The sequence below is a fragment of the Polypterus senegalus genome, chromosome 15 (genome assembly GCF_016835505.1).
Source record: "Polypterus senegalus isolate Bchr_013 chromosome 15, ASM1683550v1, whole genome shotgun sequence".
Taxonomy (NCBI): Eukaryota; Metazoa; Chordata; class Cladistia; order Polypteriformes; family Polypteridae; genus Polypterus; species Polypterus senegalus.
Genome location: NC_053168.1, coordinates 79,145,238 through 79,162,832, shown reverse-complemented (window position 1 = coordinate 79,162,832; position 17,595 = coordinate 79,145,238). Strand labels below are relative to the sequence as shown.

The 17,595-nt window shown below is 38.4% G+C and overlaps 1 protein-coding gene across 8 annotated transcripts in view; it reads right to left on the bottom strand.

Annotated features, from left to right (window-relative positions):
• Positions 1 to 17,595, bottom strand: part of LOC120515735 (cytoplasmic dynein 1 intermediate chain 1) — a 459,517-nt gene that overhangs the window by 23,465 nt on the left and 418,457 nt on the right. For all 8 annotated transcript variants that reach the window (XM_039737005.1, XM_039737006.1, XM_039737001.1 and 5 more), the window contains one exon: positions 5,546 to 5,671. In XM_039737005.1, the coding sequence (XP_039592939.1) occupies positions 5,546 to 5,671 (126 nt within the window). The remainder of the gene's footprint in view (positions 1 to 5,545; positions 5,672 to 17,595) is intronic.

Here is a 17,595-nt window from a genome sequence, read left to right as displayed (position 1 = left end):
GTTAACCTTATAACTTGTTTCATTCTGTATACGTATGGGTCGAAAGATCTGTATCAAGATTTGCCATCTCTCACTTTATCCATCAATTTCTAAAAGCCACTTGTTCCTTGTGGATCAAAGTAATGGTTAGCTGAAGACAGTTATATTAAAAGCAACAGATTAAAACAGTGGAGATGGCACAACCATCCGTGTTTAGAACTTGTCTTTTTGTAAATTAAATGGTAATGGGAACATGAAATATTCATCAGCAAAGGCAAGGTGGGGTCTCCTTTTTGGAATGGGATGCTAATCATTTTTTTGACATATTACCACACATACAGTAGACACAAGTCGTAATGGAGCAATTAAATAATAATAATAATAATCACATACAATAACATAACAGTCTCAGTCCCGTTAATCCAGCTGAGAGCTGCAGGGGCGACTGGCACTTGGTGCAAGGCAGAAACTAAGGCAAGGCACCAGTCCTTGGTGGGCCCAGCCACGCACACACCCAGATGAGGCAAGTTAACTTGGCACACACACCTTTGGGACGTGGAAGAATAACTGGAGCAGCAGGATGAAACCCATTCAGACATGTGGAGAACAGGCCAACTCAACAGAAGCAGCAACTGGGATTCAAGATTTGAATCTAGAAAGATGGATCAGTGAAGCCTTATACACATCTTCATATCCAAAGAGTGACCATTTCTAACGCTGACTTCTGTAGCAGCTCAATAATCACATGTCAATAAAAATGGATTTTCCTCCTGTAAAAACACAAGTGCTAAGCAGCCGAGCTGTGACGTATTAGAGTTGCACTCATCTCTGAGCGGAGTCACATGGAGTGTATAAAGGTACTGAGTAAAGAGACTTGGGGAAGATGGAGAGTAGGACAGAGGACATGGATGAAGATGCAGCAGAGACAGGGTGTAAGGGGAGAGATTTAATGTAACCCGAGAGAGGAGGAATGCCAAGCTTTTTAAATGTTTGAAGTGTGCATCTTGATTTTAGACAGCAGGAAGAAGGAGAAAGAATTTCACTAGCACTGTTTCTTAGCAAACTACCAGCTGGTGGTCCATCAAATTCAAAAGGAAAATTTCATTGTTCTTCTTTCATCAGGCACAACTAAAATATGAGAGTGTGCCCTTTTGATGCTCTGTACACATTTACAGTAACACTTGCACTTATTTAATCAGACTTACTGCATGGCTGTAGCCTGATTTCCCAGGCTATTATGGAGCTCAGGCACCAACACGCATCCTTCTGTAGTGCTGCTTTGTTTTTTAATGATGCCATATTATGAATAATCTGTCTGTAGTTATGGTGTTTTATTTCTTTCTACAGGATGGACACATTTACACTATACTCTAAGCCACAGGCATTCTGTAATTATATTAATTGCATTCTTCTTCAGAAAATGTAGTTTAAAAATATAAATATTGAACTATATAGCTATATTCTTAGTGGCATTACTCTATCAATCCATCCATTTTTGAAGTCCTTTTCTCACATTTCAAGCACACACTGGGGGTCTTGAGCACAGTACACAAACACAGCACAGTATGCTTCACATTGTTGGGTCAGGCAGTCACACTTAGCCAGTGTAAAGATCGTAATTAATTTAACATTCACATGCTAAAAAGTACTGGGTTTAAATTATGAACACCCTTGGGTGGACACTCTGGTACACTCACACAAAGCCAAATTAGAGTTTCTGATCAGCCTTACTGACCTGACTTGACATTAAGAAGTGGAACAAAACTGATGTTTTGAGTCCATACAAACTCTCTACAGACAGTAACTGTGCCAGAAACTGAAACTATGCAGACCGAATGTTGCACATGTGCTGTGTTAGTTGCAGTTTGTATTAATTTTTATACTGTATAAGTCATAAGTCAAGGCTGAATTAAGACCACTATAGGCTCCTGGGTGACTTAGCTCCTTAACAGAGAGTTAATTATACTAATAATGCAGAGCGTAGACACTCAGTCATTAATGCAGTGAAGGATTTCTCACTCTTCATTTTGGCACATGACTCGATTGTTTCATCGCTTACTCCGTCCCCAGTGAGCATGTCAGTCATTTCATCGAGCCTGGGGGTTTAAGGGTGGTGGGGTCTTTATCATTTTGACACTCGATAATTTCAGGTAGAATCAAGGAACTTGGGGGTTACTTGATCATTCTGGCCCATGGATACTCGATTACTTCATCAAGCATGAATGGCCTTCATAATTTTGGCCCACGGATCATCCCTCATTTCATCGGGTGGTGGTGTTGGGGCAGCTTTGATAATTTCGCCTGCAGATAATCCCTCGTTTCACTGAGCAGAGGGGGGTACTGGTAGAAAGTTCCCCTTCATATCAAAGGCCCCTGGGCTCGCACCCAGAATACCCTGATGGTAGACCTGGCCCTGCCGTAAGTGCTGGAACAGAACGTATATATGTGTTATGTTTTAAGTGGATTATTTGTTAATATGATCTTCTTATTTTTTTTTTTTTATATTATTGTGTATATTATGCTGTTAATTCTGTTTTAGGCTTCTTTATACTTTGTGCATTGATTATTGCTTGTGTTCTTTGTTATCTGCCCTGTCTTCACTATGGGGAGCCCAAGGAGGCAGTGCCATCTGATTATGTAGCCAGGGGGGCTGCACCCAGCAATATGAATGGAGGAATTCATTAGCTCTACAATGAATCGAGATTGCGTTCCTTGATTCCTCTTTTTAATTTCCTGGATTTTGTCCCCTACTTCCTTTTGAAGGTACTGTTTTTGGGTAGTTTTGTTTGCTTTAAGGCAGAAACTAATTTTTTCACTTTTTTATCCCGTCTTTTGTTCTCCTTTTTTGAGTAAGTAAAGAAAGTTTGTCTTTATTGTCCTGGGACCTCAGGTTTCACAGATTCCTTCTCGTCCTTTCTGGACATTTTGGAGTTTTGATATTTTAAAGCCTTAGCTCAATTCATTTTTAGGTCTGAGCTGCAATGAGTCTGGGGCTAGGCTGCCTGGGGTGACGCCTATCCAGTGAACCCAGACCTGTAAAAAGGTTAGGTCTGGCCTTTTGTGTGTATTTGTGTTTATTTCTTTTTATTTTTTTATGAGGTCTCATCGCCCTTTTTTGTGTTTCCATAGAAAAATCGCTATCAAAACATTTTACTTTTATAGGCTCAAAATGTGGAAATGACTGCAATATTTGTTTCACATTTTATTTGACCTTGTATGCCTCCCTGATTGTCAAGTAGGGCTAATCTAATCAAAGATCTCCTCTGGCAAAGCATCACGACTAACATTGGAGGAATTTCATACTCTGCTCTGTTAGTGAGATGTGGTTGGCGCTGGTGACTCAAGGCTCATGGAGACTGACTTTACATGCCAGCCTGGGCTCTCTCTGCCTTTGTGTGGTGTTCATGTGTGTGGATTTCTGTCTTGGTGCTCCAGTTGTCCTCACAAATTCCAAACAAGTGAAAGTTAGGAGAACTGTAAACTGCCCAATACACTGTTTATGTGTGCGTGTGTGTGCGTGTGAGAGAGAGAGTACCTTTATATAGACTAGACGGACACAGTTCTTTGTGAATAATTCTAATGGGATAAGCTCCTGTCCCCATGGTTGCCACCTAGACTGTTCTGTCATTCTCACACATTCATGCAAGCCTCAGTTTTTGGAAGAATAAACTAAATTCTGTGGCACTTTTTTAGCAGTGCAAGCACACATCCAGTTAACTTCATACTAAAGTCTGGGCTGTCCGAGCTCAGGCTTGGAGTTTGAATGCCACAGACAGCAAAACCCAACAGTGGGTCATTGAAACCTTTCAATGTTATGGCCTTTTGGGGAAAGGTGGTGAAGTTTCTAATTTATTCTGTCTCCAGTACTGCCAAATTGTATCCGTTGTGCTGACATTATGTATAAAAAAATGGAAAATATACTCCATGAGTCACGTCGGATTTGTGAAAAGCCAAGTGTTACCGTTATCTAAATTTCTTATTACTCTTTTGACCCTGTAATGGAATAAAGGGGTTTAGAAAATGATTAAACAACTTGATTTATTATTTTATCTACTCAGAAACAGTCCCCTTCTCTACATAATTTACAAAGCACATCTTTCAGCTAATGCAATATTGAAGGAGGTCAAATATTATTAAAGACCACCCATGTTACATTTAATGTTTTAAATGGTGTACTCTCGGTGGACACTATTAGGCACATACTTGCATTTGTAAAGTGATGTAAACCCTGTGCTTGTTCTATGTGTTTATTTATACATTTCTTTTTACTGCAATCTTTTGTTAACCTGAATTAAAAAAGAGAATAATTTAATTTCCCTCCAATGCAATATCAATGCAGGATATGCCATTGTATTTTGGAGCATTTTGTAGAGGTCTGTCACCATGGTAATATAGTCCATATAATATATGTGCATCTAATTATCTTTGGGATTACTTTACAGTGCATTAATGAAAAAAAAAGTCTTTTTATCCTCTTCATATGGTATAATAAAAGCTTCAGCTTTCAATTATCCAAAATTTAACAGCTTTAAAGAGGCATCTGTTTTGATAGCTGATACTTTTCAGAAAGGTATTTAAACATAATGCAAAACTATTTAAAAGCAAATTCTCTTTTTTAATAGCACATGTTCTGGTATAACCTTTCATTTTTACAAGAAGGGGCTTGGATGAAAGTACTCCAAGTCTAAGAGTCAAGGATGACTTTTTTATCAGGTAAACACACGTGTCGCACGTAAGAGCAGGCAGTCCGTTTTAGCCTTTCGCAACATGCTAGGAAGAGGGGGGCTGAACAAACCCCAGGGAGACGCAGTCACTCCCCTCTTAAACGGTGATACAATGAGAAACAAATAACAGTTGTGTTTTTACCTCCTCTTTGCTTGATCAGCTGCTGGATTGCTACTGCTCCCATGATCTGCATTTTGTGCAGCGCTTCGATTCTTTTAAAGTCATTGCCTTGTCTCTCTTCTCCGCCAGACATCCTCAAACACTATTTGATCTCTTTTCGCTGTTCTGTTATTTCACCGAGTAATATTTTCCATTTGTTTGCGCTAATGTGATCTTTACTCTCATTTTCTTGAGACTTTCAAATTTTCCTATTTCCATTTTCTCTAACCTGCTCTGCATGTGTATCATGGGACTTGCTTCCAAATGTTGTAAGTATGACATGACTTGCCCGTGTCGCGGGACGTGAAAGTGTCTCTCTGTCTCTCTTCAAAAGCTCACGTCTTGTCGCTTGTAGAAAGACTGCATAATTTTTTTTTGTATAATAGCTTAAAGTTCTCCTTAATTCACTGCATAATTACAAAACTGATTTTGGGTGTCTAGCACCCTTGGCACTACAGCTCCTAAAATATGAAGTGGAGATTGGGACATTCCTCTCCAGCGCACGTAAGCCAGATGTTTCAAGATAAGTCAGTTCTACTCATTAGTGGTGATGTGTTGCATCTTGATTAGCAAATAAGAATTTCAAAATATACTTTAAATGTGGTGAAAATATAAGCCTATTTTATAGGTAGATCGTTTGAATGTTAGCATTACCAACTCTTAATTGAAAAAAAGACTTTACCTCGCCAACATCATAGATCCAGACTCTTCCCTCTGAATCACCAACAGCAACTTCTTTGCCTGTAGCAGCCCATCGCACCCGGTTTAGAGCAGATGCCCCCTCAATTGCCACACTAGCAGTTGGCACCTAATGATAAGAGATAAATGTGATACAATTTATTTAGTTAAAAAGGCATATAGACAAAGTAGGCATAGCAGTATTTTATAATAATATTTAAAATACAGTTGGCTAGACATTCATGCTTAAAAAGAAATAAATAAACTCCTCGCCATACAGTACCTTGTGATAACAGCTAAACCCGTACCTTAAGTGTTACTCGTTAATCCTGTAGATTTCAGAAGTGTGCACCAAGTTGTAAAACTGGCTTAGTGCTGTCTTGATCTGCAGCCACAACAAGAAGCAACAGACAAAAGGAAGTTCAAAATGAACCCTCAGTAGCTGAAGCTTGGAGTTTCTACTTTTCTTGTTGAATTCAGCATGGAATTCAGTCTCACTTGTTGTATTCGTTTTGTGTGTGTATTTTCAATGAATTTTTATTATTTTATTAAAAATTATTAGAATTAATTAGAACAATTAAGAGAATTAAGTCCTCGTCCCACCGGAACCTCCCAAACCCTCAACCCCCTACTCTCACTTCATTTGAAATAAACAGTAAAAAGGAGTTATCAGCATGCCCTACACATCCCGATTAGAACGAAATAAGTGATTTTTAATAAGTGCAACTACTTTCTCTAAGGATGATGTTGGGGATGGAGAAGAAAAATTAATACGAGCAGCTGAAAATTGTTCAGAAATATATATATATATATATATATATATATATATATATATATATATATATATATATATATATATATATATATATAAATAAATATAAAAGTAAATGTATGTATGTATGTATGTTCCAGCATCACATCCGAACTGCTGGAGCGATTTTCATGAAACTTGGTACACATGTTTCTCATTGGTCGACTAAAAATACTGTAGGGTGATATCAACCCTAACCCACCCCCTTCTGGGTAGGATGGGGGGTGATCTTACGGTCTTGTATGCATGTTATCATCCAGTTGACACTCAGAACGACCACCAGAGGGTGAACAGGAGGTGAAATGTTTGAAAGTTGCTTTTGAAATTAAAGTTGGTTCTGAGCATCAAAAAAAAAAGGGGTAGAGAACAATGAATAATGACATTCAAAACGAATGAAATAGAGATAGAGATAGAAGTCCAAAAAGATGACCTGGGATATTTCTTTACTTTCACCTGCACTTGGTCCTGCTTAACCTTGGCATTATCTAATCAGCCAAACATGTGGCAGCAGCACAATAAATAAAATTACGCCAGGAGCAGGTTTGCTAGACTGTGCAATAGCTTCTTCGCCCGAGCAGTTTGGCTCCTGAATACCATGCTGTCCCCTTCTTCTCCACAAATTGCTCTGCCCTATTTAATCCCCCTGGCTGCTTCTTATACCTACAATGTTATCTTTACATGCCAATCCATATGTACTGTACATTCTTACTCTCTCGACTCAATGCATACTTGCACAATTGTTCATATTTGCACAGTGTAATTGCACTAAATTGCACATATAACACGTGTTTACACTACTTACGTGCAGTTTTTACTTTTTGCACTGTTTCTTATAGTTCTTAGTCTATAGTCTGCCTTTGTTACAGCCTCTCTGATGTGCCTCACTCCCCAGTCCTTTTTGTTAGATATACATTTTCATATTTAGGTATAGGTGTTTGTATATTTAGTATATATGTGCATCTATATGTGTAGACATTATATTATTTATTCCCCCCTCCTATTCATCTTCTTGTGATCTATCTGAACTGCTATCTGATTGGTGCTGTTGTCTTGTCGTGTTGTACGTTGCACCTTTGATGCTGGAGAATGTTATTTCGTCTAACTGTGGGCTTTAATGTATGTGGTTGAGATGCCAATAAAGCTCTACTTCACTTGACTTGGCTAAATGGGGGAAACAAAAATGTAATCTCATTGTTTTGGTTGTGACATAATTGTTTGTACCAAATAAGCTGGTTTGTGCATTTCTGTACCTGTAGATCTACATGGATTGCTACTTCTAGTCTTTAGTTTACTCAGAATTACCGAAAAAAACAAAAAACCAGTAAGCATCAGTTGCGTGGTTGGAAACGCCTTATTGATGAGAAACGTCAGAAAATGGCCAGACTGGTCTAAGCTGTCAGAAAGGCTATGGTAACTCAGTAATCATTCTGTACCACTGGGGTGAGAAGAAAAGTAACTCAGAATTCAGAACACGTTGAACCTCAAGGTGAACCTTGAAGTGAATGGGCTACAACAGTAGAAGGGTTCCACTACTGTCAGCCAAGGACAGAAAGCTGAGGCTACATTGGGCATAGATTCAGCAAAATGGGACAGTTGAAGACTGGGAAAAAGTGGCTTGGTCAGAGTTTGGGACCAACATCATGGATGTATACACCTAACCTGCCTTGTGTCAACAATCCAGGCTGGTGGTGGTCGAGAAATGGAGTAGGTAATGCTTCTTTGGCGCACTTTGGCCAAATACCAATCAGTCATTGCTTGACGCTATGGCCTATTTGAGTATTGTCGCTGCCCATGTGCATCCCTTTATGGCCACAATTTACCTATCGTCTAAAAGCTACTTCTAGCATGATAATGCACCATATCACAAAGCAAAAGTCATCTTGGCTTGATGGCCATGACAATAAGCGCAGTGTTCTTCAGTTGCCTTCCCAGGCGCCAGGTCTGAATTCAACAGAACACCTTTGGGATTTGGGAGAACAAGAGGTCTGCAGAAATTATGCAATGCAATCATGTAAACATGGTCAGGAATCACAAAGGAATGGTTCCAACATCTTGTGAAGTTCATGGCACAAAGAATTGATGCTGTTTTGAGAGCAGGAAGAGGCCCAACCCATAATTAGTATAGCATTCCTAATAATTTGCCCAGGGTTTGTAAAAATCTGATAAAATGAACAGTTGTTTCCTAAAATTCTACAAAGCAGATCTTTGAACTAAATCAAAGGGTCTATGATGCAGTGTGATGCTGTCTTTCTTAATGGTGTTGGTGCAGTAGTCAGAACACACCAAGCAGTCACTCCTTGAAAGTTAACATGCATTCTGACCCCCTGCCTGGTGTCTCAGCTAAACTAAATGGAAGCATGAAGGTGTTTTGAAAGTGTTTGATTATTAGGAAGACATTTCATCAATAATGACAGACTCTAAAATGCAACAAAAAAAAAATGGTGCAGTCCAAAACCCTGCAATCCAGATGCCCATCACCTGTCTTCTGCTTGTGGAAACCAGGAGCGCGTACAGCCACTCTAACCCAACACAGACAGGCAGAGACATGAGTTTGACATACAGCACACATTTATTCACGTGGGGAAGTGTTTTTCCTCTGCACCCCACAGTACGGTATAAAAGCTTTTATTTTGTCTTCTTCTCTGCCTCCACCCCTCTCCCGACAAGCTTCATCCGCCTCCTCCCGACTCTGGCTCCCTGAATGGAGTGAGACGGCTCCTTCTATTTAGCTCCAGGGAATGCTCCACATGGCTCATCAGCGTTGCCTGGAATCACTCCCAGGTGTGGTGGAAGTCCACTGTAAGGCTCTGCACCCCCACGAAACCCAACAGGGCTGTACCAAACTCCAACTCCCGGTGTGCCCTGTGGGAATCTGTGATGCCACAGCCACCCAGGAGGGCTGCCCTCTAGAGTTCCAGGGAAGGTGGTGCCTCACAGATGCACTCTCCCATGGTCCTTCCATCCCGCTAGTGTTCTGGTTGGGTAATGGCTGTGGCCGCCAGTCACATGCTCCAAACTAAACCAATTTTCTTTTAAAATTCCCCAGCGGCACAATGTTTTCTTAAGCTGATTGGGAGAAGTATGCTTATTTCAGAAACAAATTTAAAAGATTTCTTTTTCTCTTGGAAATAAATTTGAAAACAAAAGAGGGTTTAACTGTCACCATAGTCTGAATGGAATCGCAAAAGTCATTCACCAAGAAAATCTTATTTAATAACCAGAACCATAACACTAAGACAAAAGCTGCAAGAATCAAAACCAGAATACTGAATAAATGTTGCCACTGCATCATCTCGTATCAGGAGGGAGAATGGCCAGACTGGTCTATGCTGTCAGAAAGGCTATGGAGGGTGGTCCCTAGCAAAGAGACGAGGATCCACAGCAACTCATTGCCTTCTTGCAGTGGCTTTGTGAAAAACATATTAAACAGACATGACAAATTTCAATTGAAATGCCCAGTGAGGGACATGGCAGCTAAGCTCAGCTTCAGATTGCTGGCCAGGTGTACACGCCATGTTCAAGTGTCCCGCAGACTGTTGACTTTAACACAATGAATACAAAACAGACTGAAGCAGGAACACAATCATCAGGGATATGCACGAGGTAAACCTGGCATATGTGGATAAAAACTGTCCTTGAATATAGTAGTGCGAATGTTATTAGTTTATTACAATGAAAGGGGAAAAAGACGTGAGTTTTGCTTTAATTGCTTCTATCAGGAACCTTCAGAAGCAAAACTCTTTAAGCCCAGTATATACTTCATATTGGTACCAGCCAGGGACGAGAGGGGGCAATGTTGCTACCAGTCTCATCTCCTTTTTCCCTTACAGCCTCAAGAAACCCCCCACTGAGGGAAACAAAGTCCAAGAAGCTCCTGGGAAATGATGTCTCGTTTTTGGACCTGACTGCCAGTGAACACTAAGGACAGAGAGAGAGAGAAAGTGAGTGACTGAAAGAGTGCTAATTTAAAGGCACTGTCCCAGGCAAGGAGCGCCAAAGGTGGAGGGGGGTTTTCTTTAGAGTTTTCCTTTTTTGTTGGAATTAAATGGGGTTTTTCCTGGTTGGCAACACAAGCATTTGGATTTTTGCCCTGACTCACCATTCACCCTGCTACATTATATTATATTATATTATATTATATTATATTATATTATATTATATTATATTATATTATATTATATTATATTATCCATCCATCCATTATCCAACCCGCTATATCCTAACTACAGGGTCACGGGGGTCTGCGGGAGCCAATCCCAGCCAACACAGGGCACAAGGCAGGAAACAAACCCCGGCAGGATGCCAGCCCACCACAGGGCGCACACACACACACCCACACACCAAGCACACACTAGGGACAATTTAGAATCGCCAATGCATCTAACCTGCATGTCTTTGGACTGTGGGAGAAAACCGGAGTATATTATATTATATTATATTATATTATATTATATTATATTATATTATATTATATTATATTATATTATATTATATGTGTATGTATTGTTTTACATTTATTTGCTTGAGCAGACTCTTTTATCCAAAGTGACTTACAAAAGGTATCAACATAATCTAATAAACCTCAGTTTGGCGGACTGTTTGAGAACAAGTTTACAGGATATTTTATGTTCATAATGTTTTTTCTGTTTCACTGTCAGTTTTCTTATATTTTACTTCAACCATATCAGCATATAAATTGAAATTGCATTACATAAAAATGAAGAAGATAATTAACTTGCACACCATTGATGTCCAAACTCCACACAGATCAGAATGGAATGACATCAAAATCAGACCACTGTGGCTGTAAGGCAACAGCACTAAGCAGCGCACCACCAGGCAGCCCAGTTTCTACAAAACATTATATTATTATTTTTGTCAGAGTATAAAAATAATTTCTGGTAAATAATAAATGTAAGTGATCTGCTGCTACTGCTGTCTGATTGAAACATCTTGACATTAACTATTCAAACATACATGAAATGTGTAAAAAATAAAACAGGAGAATATAAGTTTAACTTCAAGATGTACAGCTCTGACGACATGTAGCTAATAGATATAACACTTTGACAAAATAAATACAAAAGATTTCCCAACAGAAGGTTAATGTTATAAAACAGAATTTGTGAAAAATAACCTAAAATTGTCAGAACTGCTGGCAACATTAAACATGACAAATCACCATTATATGCTCATTTAGAAATCAGACAGTTAATTATAGTTTGCTTCATTGTTCATTCACCAATATTAATTCATCTTTTTGTTGTAGCAGAATATTTTGCTAAGTAGTTACCATCCAAGGGTATTACTTATTCCTAGATGAGCTGCTACCTGCCTTTGTGGGAAAGTGGAAGCAAAATGACAAAAAAAAAATACAAATAAAAAACAAAAACATTTTATTTCCGCTAGTGCACAGCTTCACAGCTCAGCGTGAATAGGATATTTATACTGCCAAAGAAATGGTACCTCTAGTGTTAGTATTAGTTGTAGAATTGCAATGTCTATATTTTAACATCTACTGTGTACAGGGACATCTTTACTTATGTGCAACAGGCGACAAGTCACCACTGTCTGACACCATAACTTTAATGCCACAACATTTTGCAGTGATGCCTATTAATATACTGTAGATCAGGGGTCTCCAACCTTTTCTCTCCTGAGAGCTACTTTGCCAAAATGAAAATGTCCGAGGGCTACTCATGTTTTGTAATGTTGATTCTCATAGCTTATTTCAACCCAAACAAACTGAATAAACTTGTTTTGCTTGAACATTTACAAAATACTGGTATCCACAAGTCACATTTTGCATTAAAACATCACAAAACGTATTTTATTCACCTGAAAGTGCATTTTGTATGTCTGTATGCACTTTCTAATGTATCTCACACTATTGAATTAAAATATGAATGCTGTCAAAACAAAACAATGCAATTACAAATACACAGATATGACTTATTCATTTGTCATTTTGTTCCATGTCGTCACTGTTTCACGTCACAAGATCATTCACATGTCCAGTTGTATGTGTGATGTGTTTTTGAGTTAGTCAGATGACTGGCACTGAATGGAGTCAACAAGATAGGTGTATGGTGGAGTGTAGCCACAGGTTTACTCTTATGGAGTCATTTAAATGTTCATTTGTCAGTCTTGTTCTGAACTTTGATTTCATGATATTCACGTCTGAAAAGACAGACTCACACAAAGCAGACATTTTCAGAGCTGCTTAATGAAGATTCTTATAGTTATCTGGCTCTACTAAGCTCAAGAAATGCTGAGAACACTGTCGAGATTTTAACTGCACATTATTTACTAATACATAAAATCCAATGTCTGCATGTCTGTCCACTTTTCCCAAGAGAAATACTTAACGGATTTAGTTTGGGTTTTTTTCTATAATTTGCTTCAACATTCCGGTTGATTTTGTGACTTCTCTTATTTTGCTATGTATCATAGTTTGCTTGCAGTACCGATTTATTTGTGCGACTCTGAGAAACACGCAGTGGGCCGGGTGGAGGGGCCTTCCTCATTCACTCGCCAGCTTCGGGGTGTGTATTGTTTTCCTTAACTCCACTTAGCTAGCAAACAAAAGAACAATTGAATTCAGCTTTGTTTGATATTTAAAATCAAGTGTTACTTAGGTCTTGATGAGTCTGAGTCCGGATATTCTCTTAAGTGTATGCTACATTGAAAAGATTGATTGAAATTCAGATTGTGGATCGTGATTTTGTGTTAAAAGGATCGTGATATGATTTTTTGGAAAGATCGCTCAGCCCTAATTTGACTAATCAAGTTTTCAAATTTATGTAGGATTCATTAACCCTTTGGCGACCTACCGGTAAGTCGCAGCCAACATGTTGGAGACCCCTGCTGTAGCTACATATAAGATTATAGGATGCCTCAGTTTCTATGGAAATGGATGCAGTTCAATGTCTTAATGTTTCAAGACATCAAGGTAGAAAGAAACAATGTTAAATTAAAAAAAAATAAGTAAAGAAATCAGTAACTGTACAAAATTTTTTTTTAAATTTTGATTCCTTAAAGTTTTGCTGATATGAAAGCCAAACTGTGGTAACCCTTTTGATTCAGAATTCCAGTCACTCTGCGCAAGTCACCAACTCTGCCTCAAGCTAAAGAACCCCAGACCATCACACTTCCTCCTCCATTTTTGACAGTTGGAGTCACACTGAGGAGCCATCCTGTCACCAACCTGACAGCGTACAAACACACTGTGTAGTGAACCAAAGATTTGAAATTTCCATTCATTGGTCCATAAGACTTTCTTCCAGTCTGCAGTAGTCCACTGCTGGTATTTCATGGACCCATTTTGTCCTTTAAGGAATGGCTTTTTACTGCCACTCACCCTGTCAAAACTACAGCACAAAGTCTCCTCTTCGCAATAGAAACTGACACTTGCACTGTTAAGCTGTACTTGAAGCTGTTGAGCTGGGAGGCTCCAAGCTGGTGACCCTCACAAACCTGTCTTCTGATTGGGTTGTGACTTTGCGTCTGCCAAAATCTCTTCCTATCAGAGTTTCTCCCAGTTTCCAATTGCCTTTGGATTGTGTAGTACACCATACTCACTGACACTTTGATTTTTTTGTCAATTTCTCTAAATAAAAGGCCTACACTTCTAAGTTTAATAATGCTCTGTTTCATTTCATTTGTCAATTGCTGTTTTCTTGCCATTATCACTGGAATTTACAACTTTCTACAGCGTAATATTGTCCAAGTATTAGTTCAAAGGTTGTCAAGGCAAAGTCTGTTCCAACTCTGCATTAAGACAGACAGAGGGTTTGTAAGTAATCAAGAGACTCTGCAAATTGTTTTCTTCAACTTACCAGACTTAATTTACTTGAATTGCTGCAGAACATCTGTAGGTTGTAACCAATTATTTGTTTTCTGAAGAAGACCCATTTTTAATATTCTGAAATTTTATTTTATTTTTCAGTTTTTACTAACCTAAACTTTAAATTTAAACCTCTGGAAGTTTACTGCTTACCTTTTCACCATTTTAGGTCATTCATTGCATTTCAATGGATTAAACTTCAAGAAAAAGCGCCTAATATTTTGAACTTAATTCATTTTAGGGGGAAATTTGAACTCGGAATTGTTTGAAGTCCAAATCAATTTTCCCTATTACAATATTAATTGTAAAATAAGCATCATCTGTTGCTGCATTTTTTTCACTGCGTGCACAGTTGGAATGTTGAAGCATCTCCGGATAATATTTCTCTTGAATTTAGCATTCAAACTCTGGAACGTTTGAATTTAGAATCATTCATACTACAAGGCACCACTGTATATATACACACACACTAGCTGTGCTACCCATCTTAGCTGTTTTGAAATCTAAGAAATCAACATACATAGTGCATTTTTAATTCCAACAGATGACGCATCACAAATATTACCACTGCTTTTAAAAATCCCATAACAAATGGCCCACACATACAGTATGCAGAAACACACACAGACATGCGTCCTTTTATTAACATGAACATATAAAATCATATATATTTGTGAGTCATTCTTTTTAATGACTCTTTTCAGTGATTATTATGAATCATCCCATGAGAACAAACAAATCAATTCAACTGAGCTCAATGGCAGTGCAAAAAATGCATGTATCTTTTGCGCATTGTTGGCAATGAACTGTATTTCATTTAATTTTGCTGGTGAACTTTTTTCCTTCAATAAATCAAATGATTATTCAAAAGCTACGTATTGTGATTACTCAGGTTATCTTTGCATTATACGATATTTCTTTGGAGATCAGAAACAAGTATTATGAATAAACAAAAATACAGGAAATCATGAAAGAGGCAATTATTTTTCACAGCACTGTGCATAGATAGATAGATAGATAGATAGATAGATAGATAGATAGATAGACAGATAGATAGATAGATACTATATATGAAAAATACTGTTTAAAAAGATACAGTATATGACTAGTATATCTGAAGAGGTCTACTGACATATTTACATTGGCAGTGCAATTTGAACTTTTTCTGTTGGCTGCAGCTCGTTTTTTTTTTTATTTTTTCCCTGTGCCTCAGCAGTAGTTTGCAGTTTCCATAGTAATCTTCAAAATGAAGCAATGACCGTTCCCATATATAGCATTTATTTTCTTTATCTGAGATGGTTCTGGGTTGTTTGTCTTGCTACCAGGATAGATTCCAGCCCCCCAAGACAGTCTACTGAATTAAGCAAACTTGATAATCTCATACTGTGTTTTCCTTATTTTTTAATGTTTTTACTTTCATATCCACTCTGTCAAAATTTTTGAACTGGTGCAAATGAGGTACACTTCATATGGACACTTTTATGCTAGTGCTACTGGTAGCTACAATAACATTTAATCTTTTAACAGACAAATTACCTTGAAACCCAGCACAATAACAATAGGTATTTGTATGTGCAAGTCGAGAGCTGAGATCAGATTTGGTTAAAGCACATGACCACAGCCATGCTGGTGAACCTTGGACAGGCAGTGACTCCACAAGACTCTTTAATGTAAAAGGCAGGTTTAGAAAATGGACAAATAAATCTGTCTACTGACCACAGAATGTACTGGTTAGTGGTACCGCCTCATAGCTGCAGATTTCAGAGCTTGAATCCCAACTGGGTCAGTGATAATGTGGAGTGTGCTCATTTGGTTGTAGTCTATGGCCAATTACAAGTTCAGGTTTATTCTGACATATGTAATCATTTATTTATTCGATTATTTTTCAAACTGTATATTATAATCTGGGGTCAAATTGGTGAAGTCCAATCCCACAGAATAAATTTCAAGGCAAAAGGCAGCTTTTCTGCCCACTTGGTACAGTGTATGGGAGCTCCCCGTTGTACACCAGAACATCAACATAAAACAAGAAGGTTGAGCTTTCCTGAAGCATTTTACTGGATGTAATTGTAAATTGAATTATATACAAAAGTAACATACAGGTATTTACAGGTGAACAGAGATTTACAAAGAATTACGTAGCAGACAGGTGTAACAGAGACATAAGGTAATCACACTTACAAGGCAAGTGACCTCCAGGGTCGGATTATGACGACTGAGTGTGTGTAGGCAGAGATTCAGATGTTGTGCACCTTGACCAGACTCCAGACCCTGGGGTTTACATTCATTAAAGAAACGTTTTGGGCATGATCAGAACAAGAGATGAAGGGGTGCCTGCGTGATGCTCAAGGGGAAAATTGTATGTAAATGTTTACCATGCAACCTACGTGTCTTACAAGAACTTCGAGAGTATTTATAACGGATGTGTTAATGTATGACTGGCAATCAGGATACACAGTATGACACATAACAACACATGCAGCAGAACAGCAGCCTTATCAATGAATGGTATGCTCACTCATGCAAGGCCAATTTTTGCTTTCCACATTTATGGGACATGGACATGGCTCATGTAGACATGTAAAGCTTATACACAACGTGACAGGTTAGCCTGATACTTGACCCCAGGACTCTAGAGCTATGAGATAACAACACCATGCCACCGCCACATTTACCAGTCCAATTTCATATTCAATTGTACCCAAAGCCTATCCAGACATTTTGGCCATAAGACAGGAACCAGGCATCTGTTGATTGGCAGGCATATTCACTCGCCCACACTCACTCTTATTACCAGTTACCTTATTCTGCATGTCTTTGGGGTGTTGGAGGGAAACCAAAACAGGAAATCCATATATACCTTAAAAAGAAGACATACACTCAATACAGGTACGGACAGTACTTATAAAGCGAGAAAGCATATAGAAAAGTAAAGCAAAATGCAGAGCTGATAATGTTGTGAGAACCACACTGGAACAGGGTGAGGTTTTTTACAATGGCTGGAGCAATGTACAAAAATATAGAATATGTAGAGTAAAATGAATGATACTAGACACTCCTGGTGTTAAAGGACAGCAGTCAGATGATCAGTGCGCCCCATACAGTGCATCTGGAAAGTATTCACAGCACATCACTTTTTCCACATTTTGTTTTGTTACAGCCTTATTCCAAAATGGATTAAATTCATTTTTTTCCTCAGAATTCTACACACAACTCCCCATAATGACAACGTCAAAAAAGTTTACTTGAGGTTTTTGCAAATTTATCAAAAATAAAAAACTGAGAAATCACATGTACATAAGTATTCACAGCCTTTGCTGAATACTTTGTTGATGCACCTTTGGCAGCAATTACAGCCTCAAGTCTTTTTGAATATGATGCCACAAGCTTGGCACAC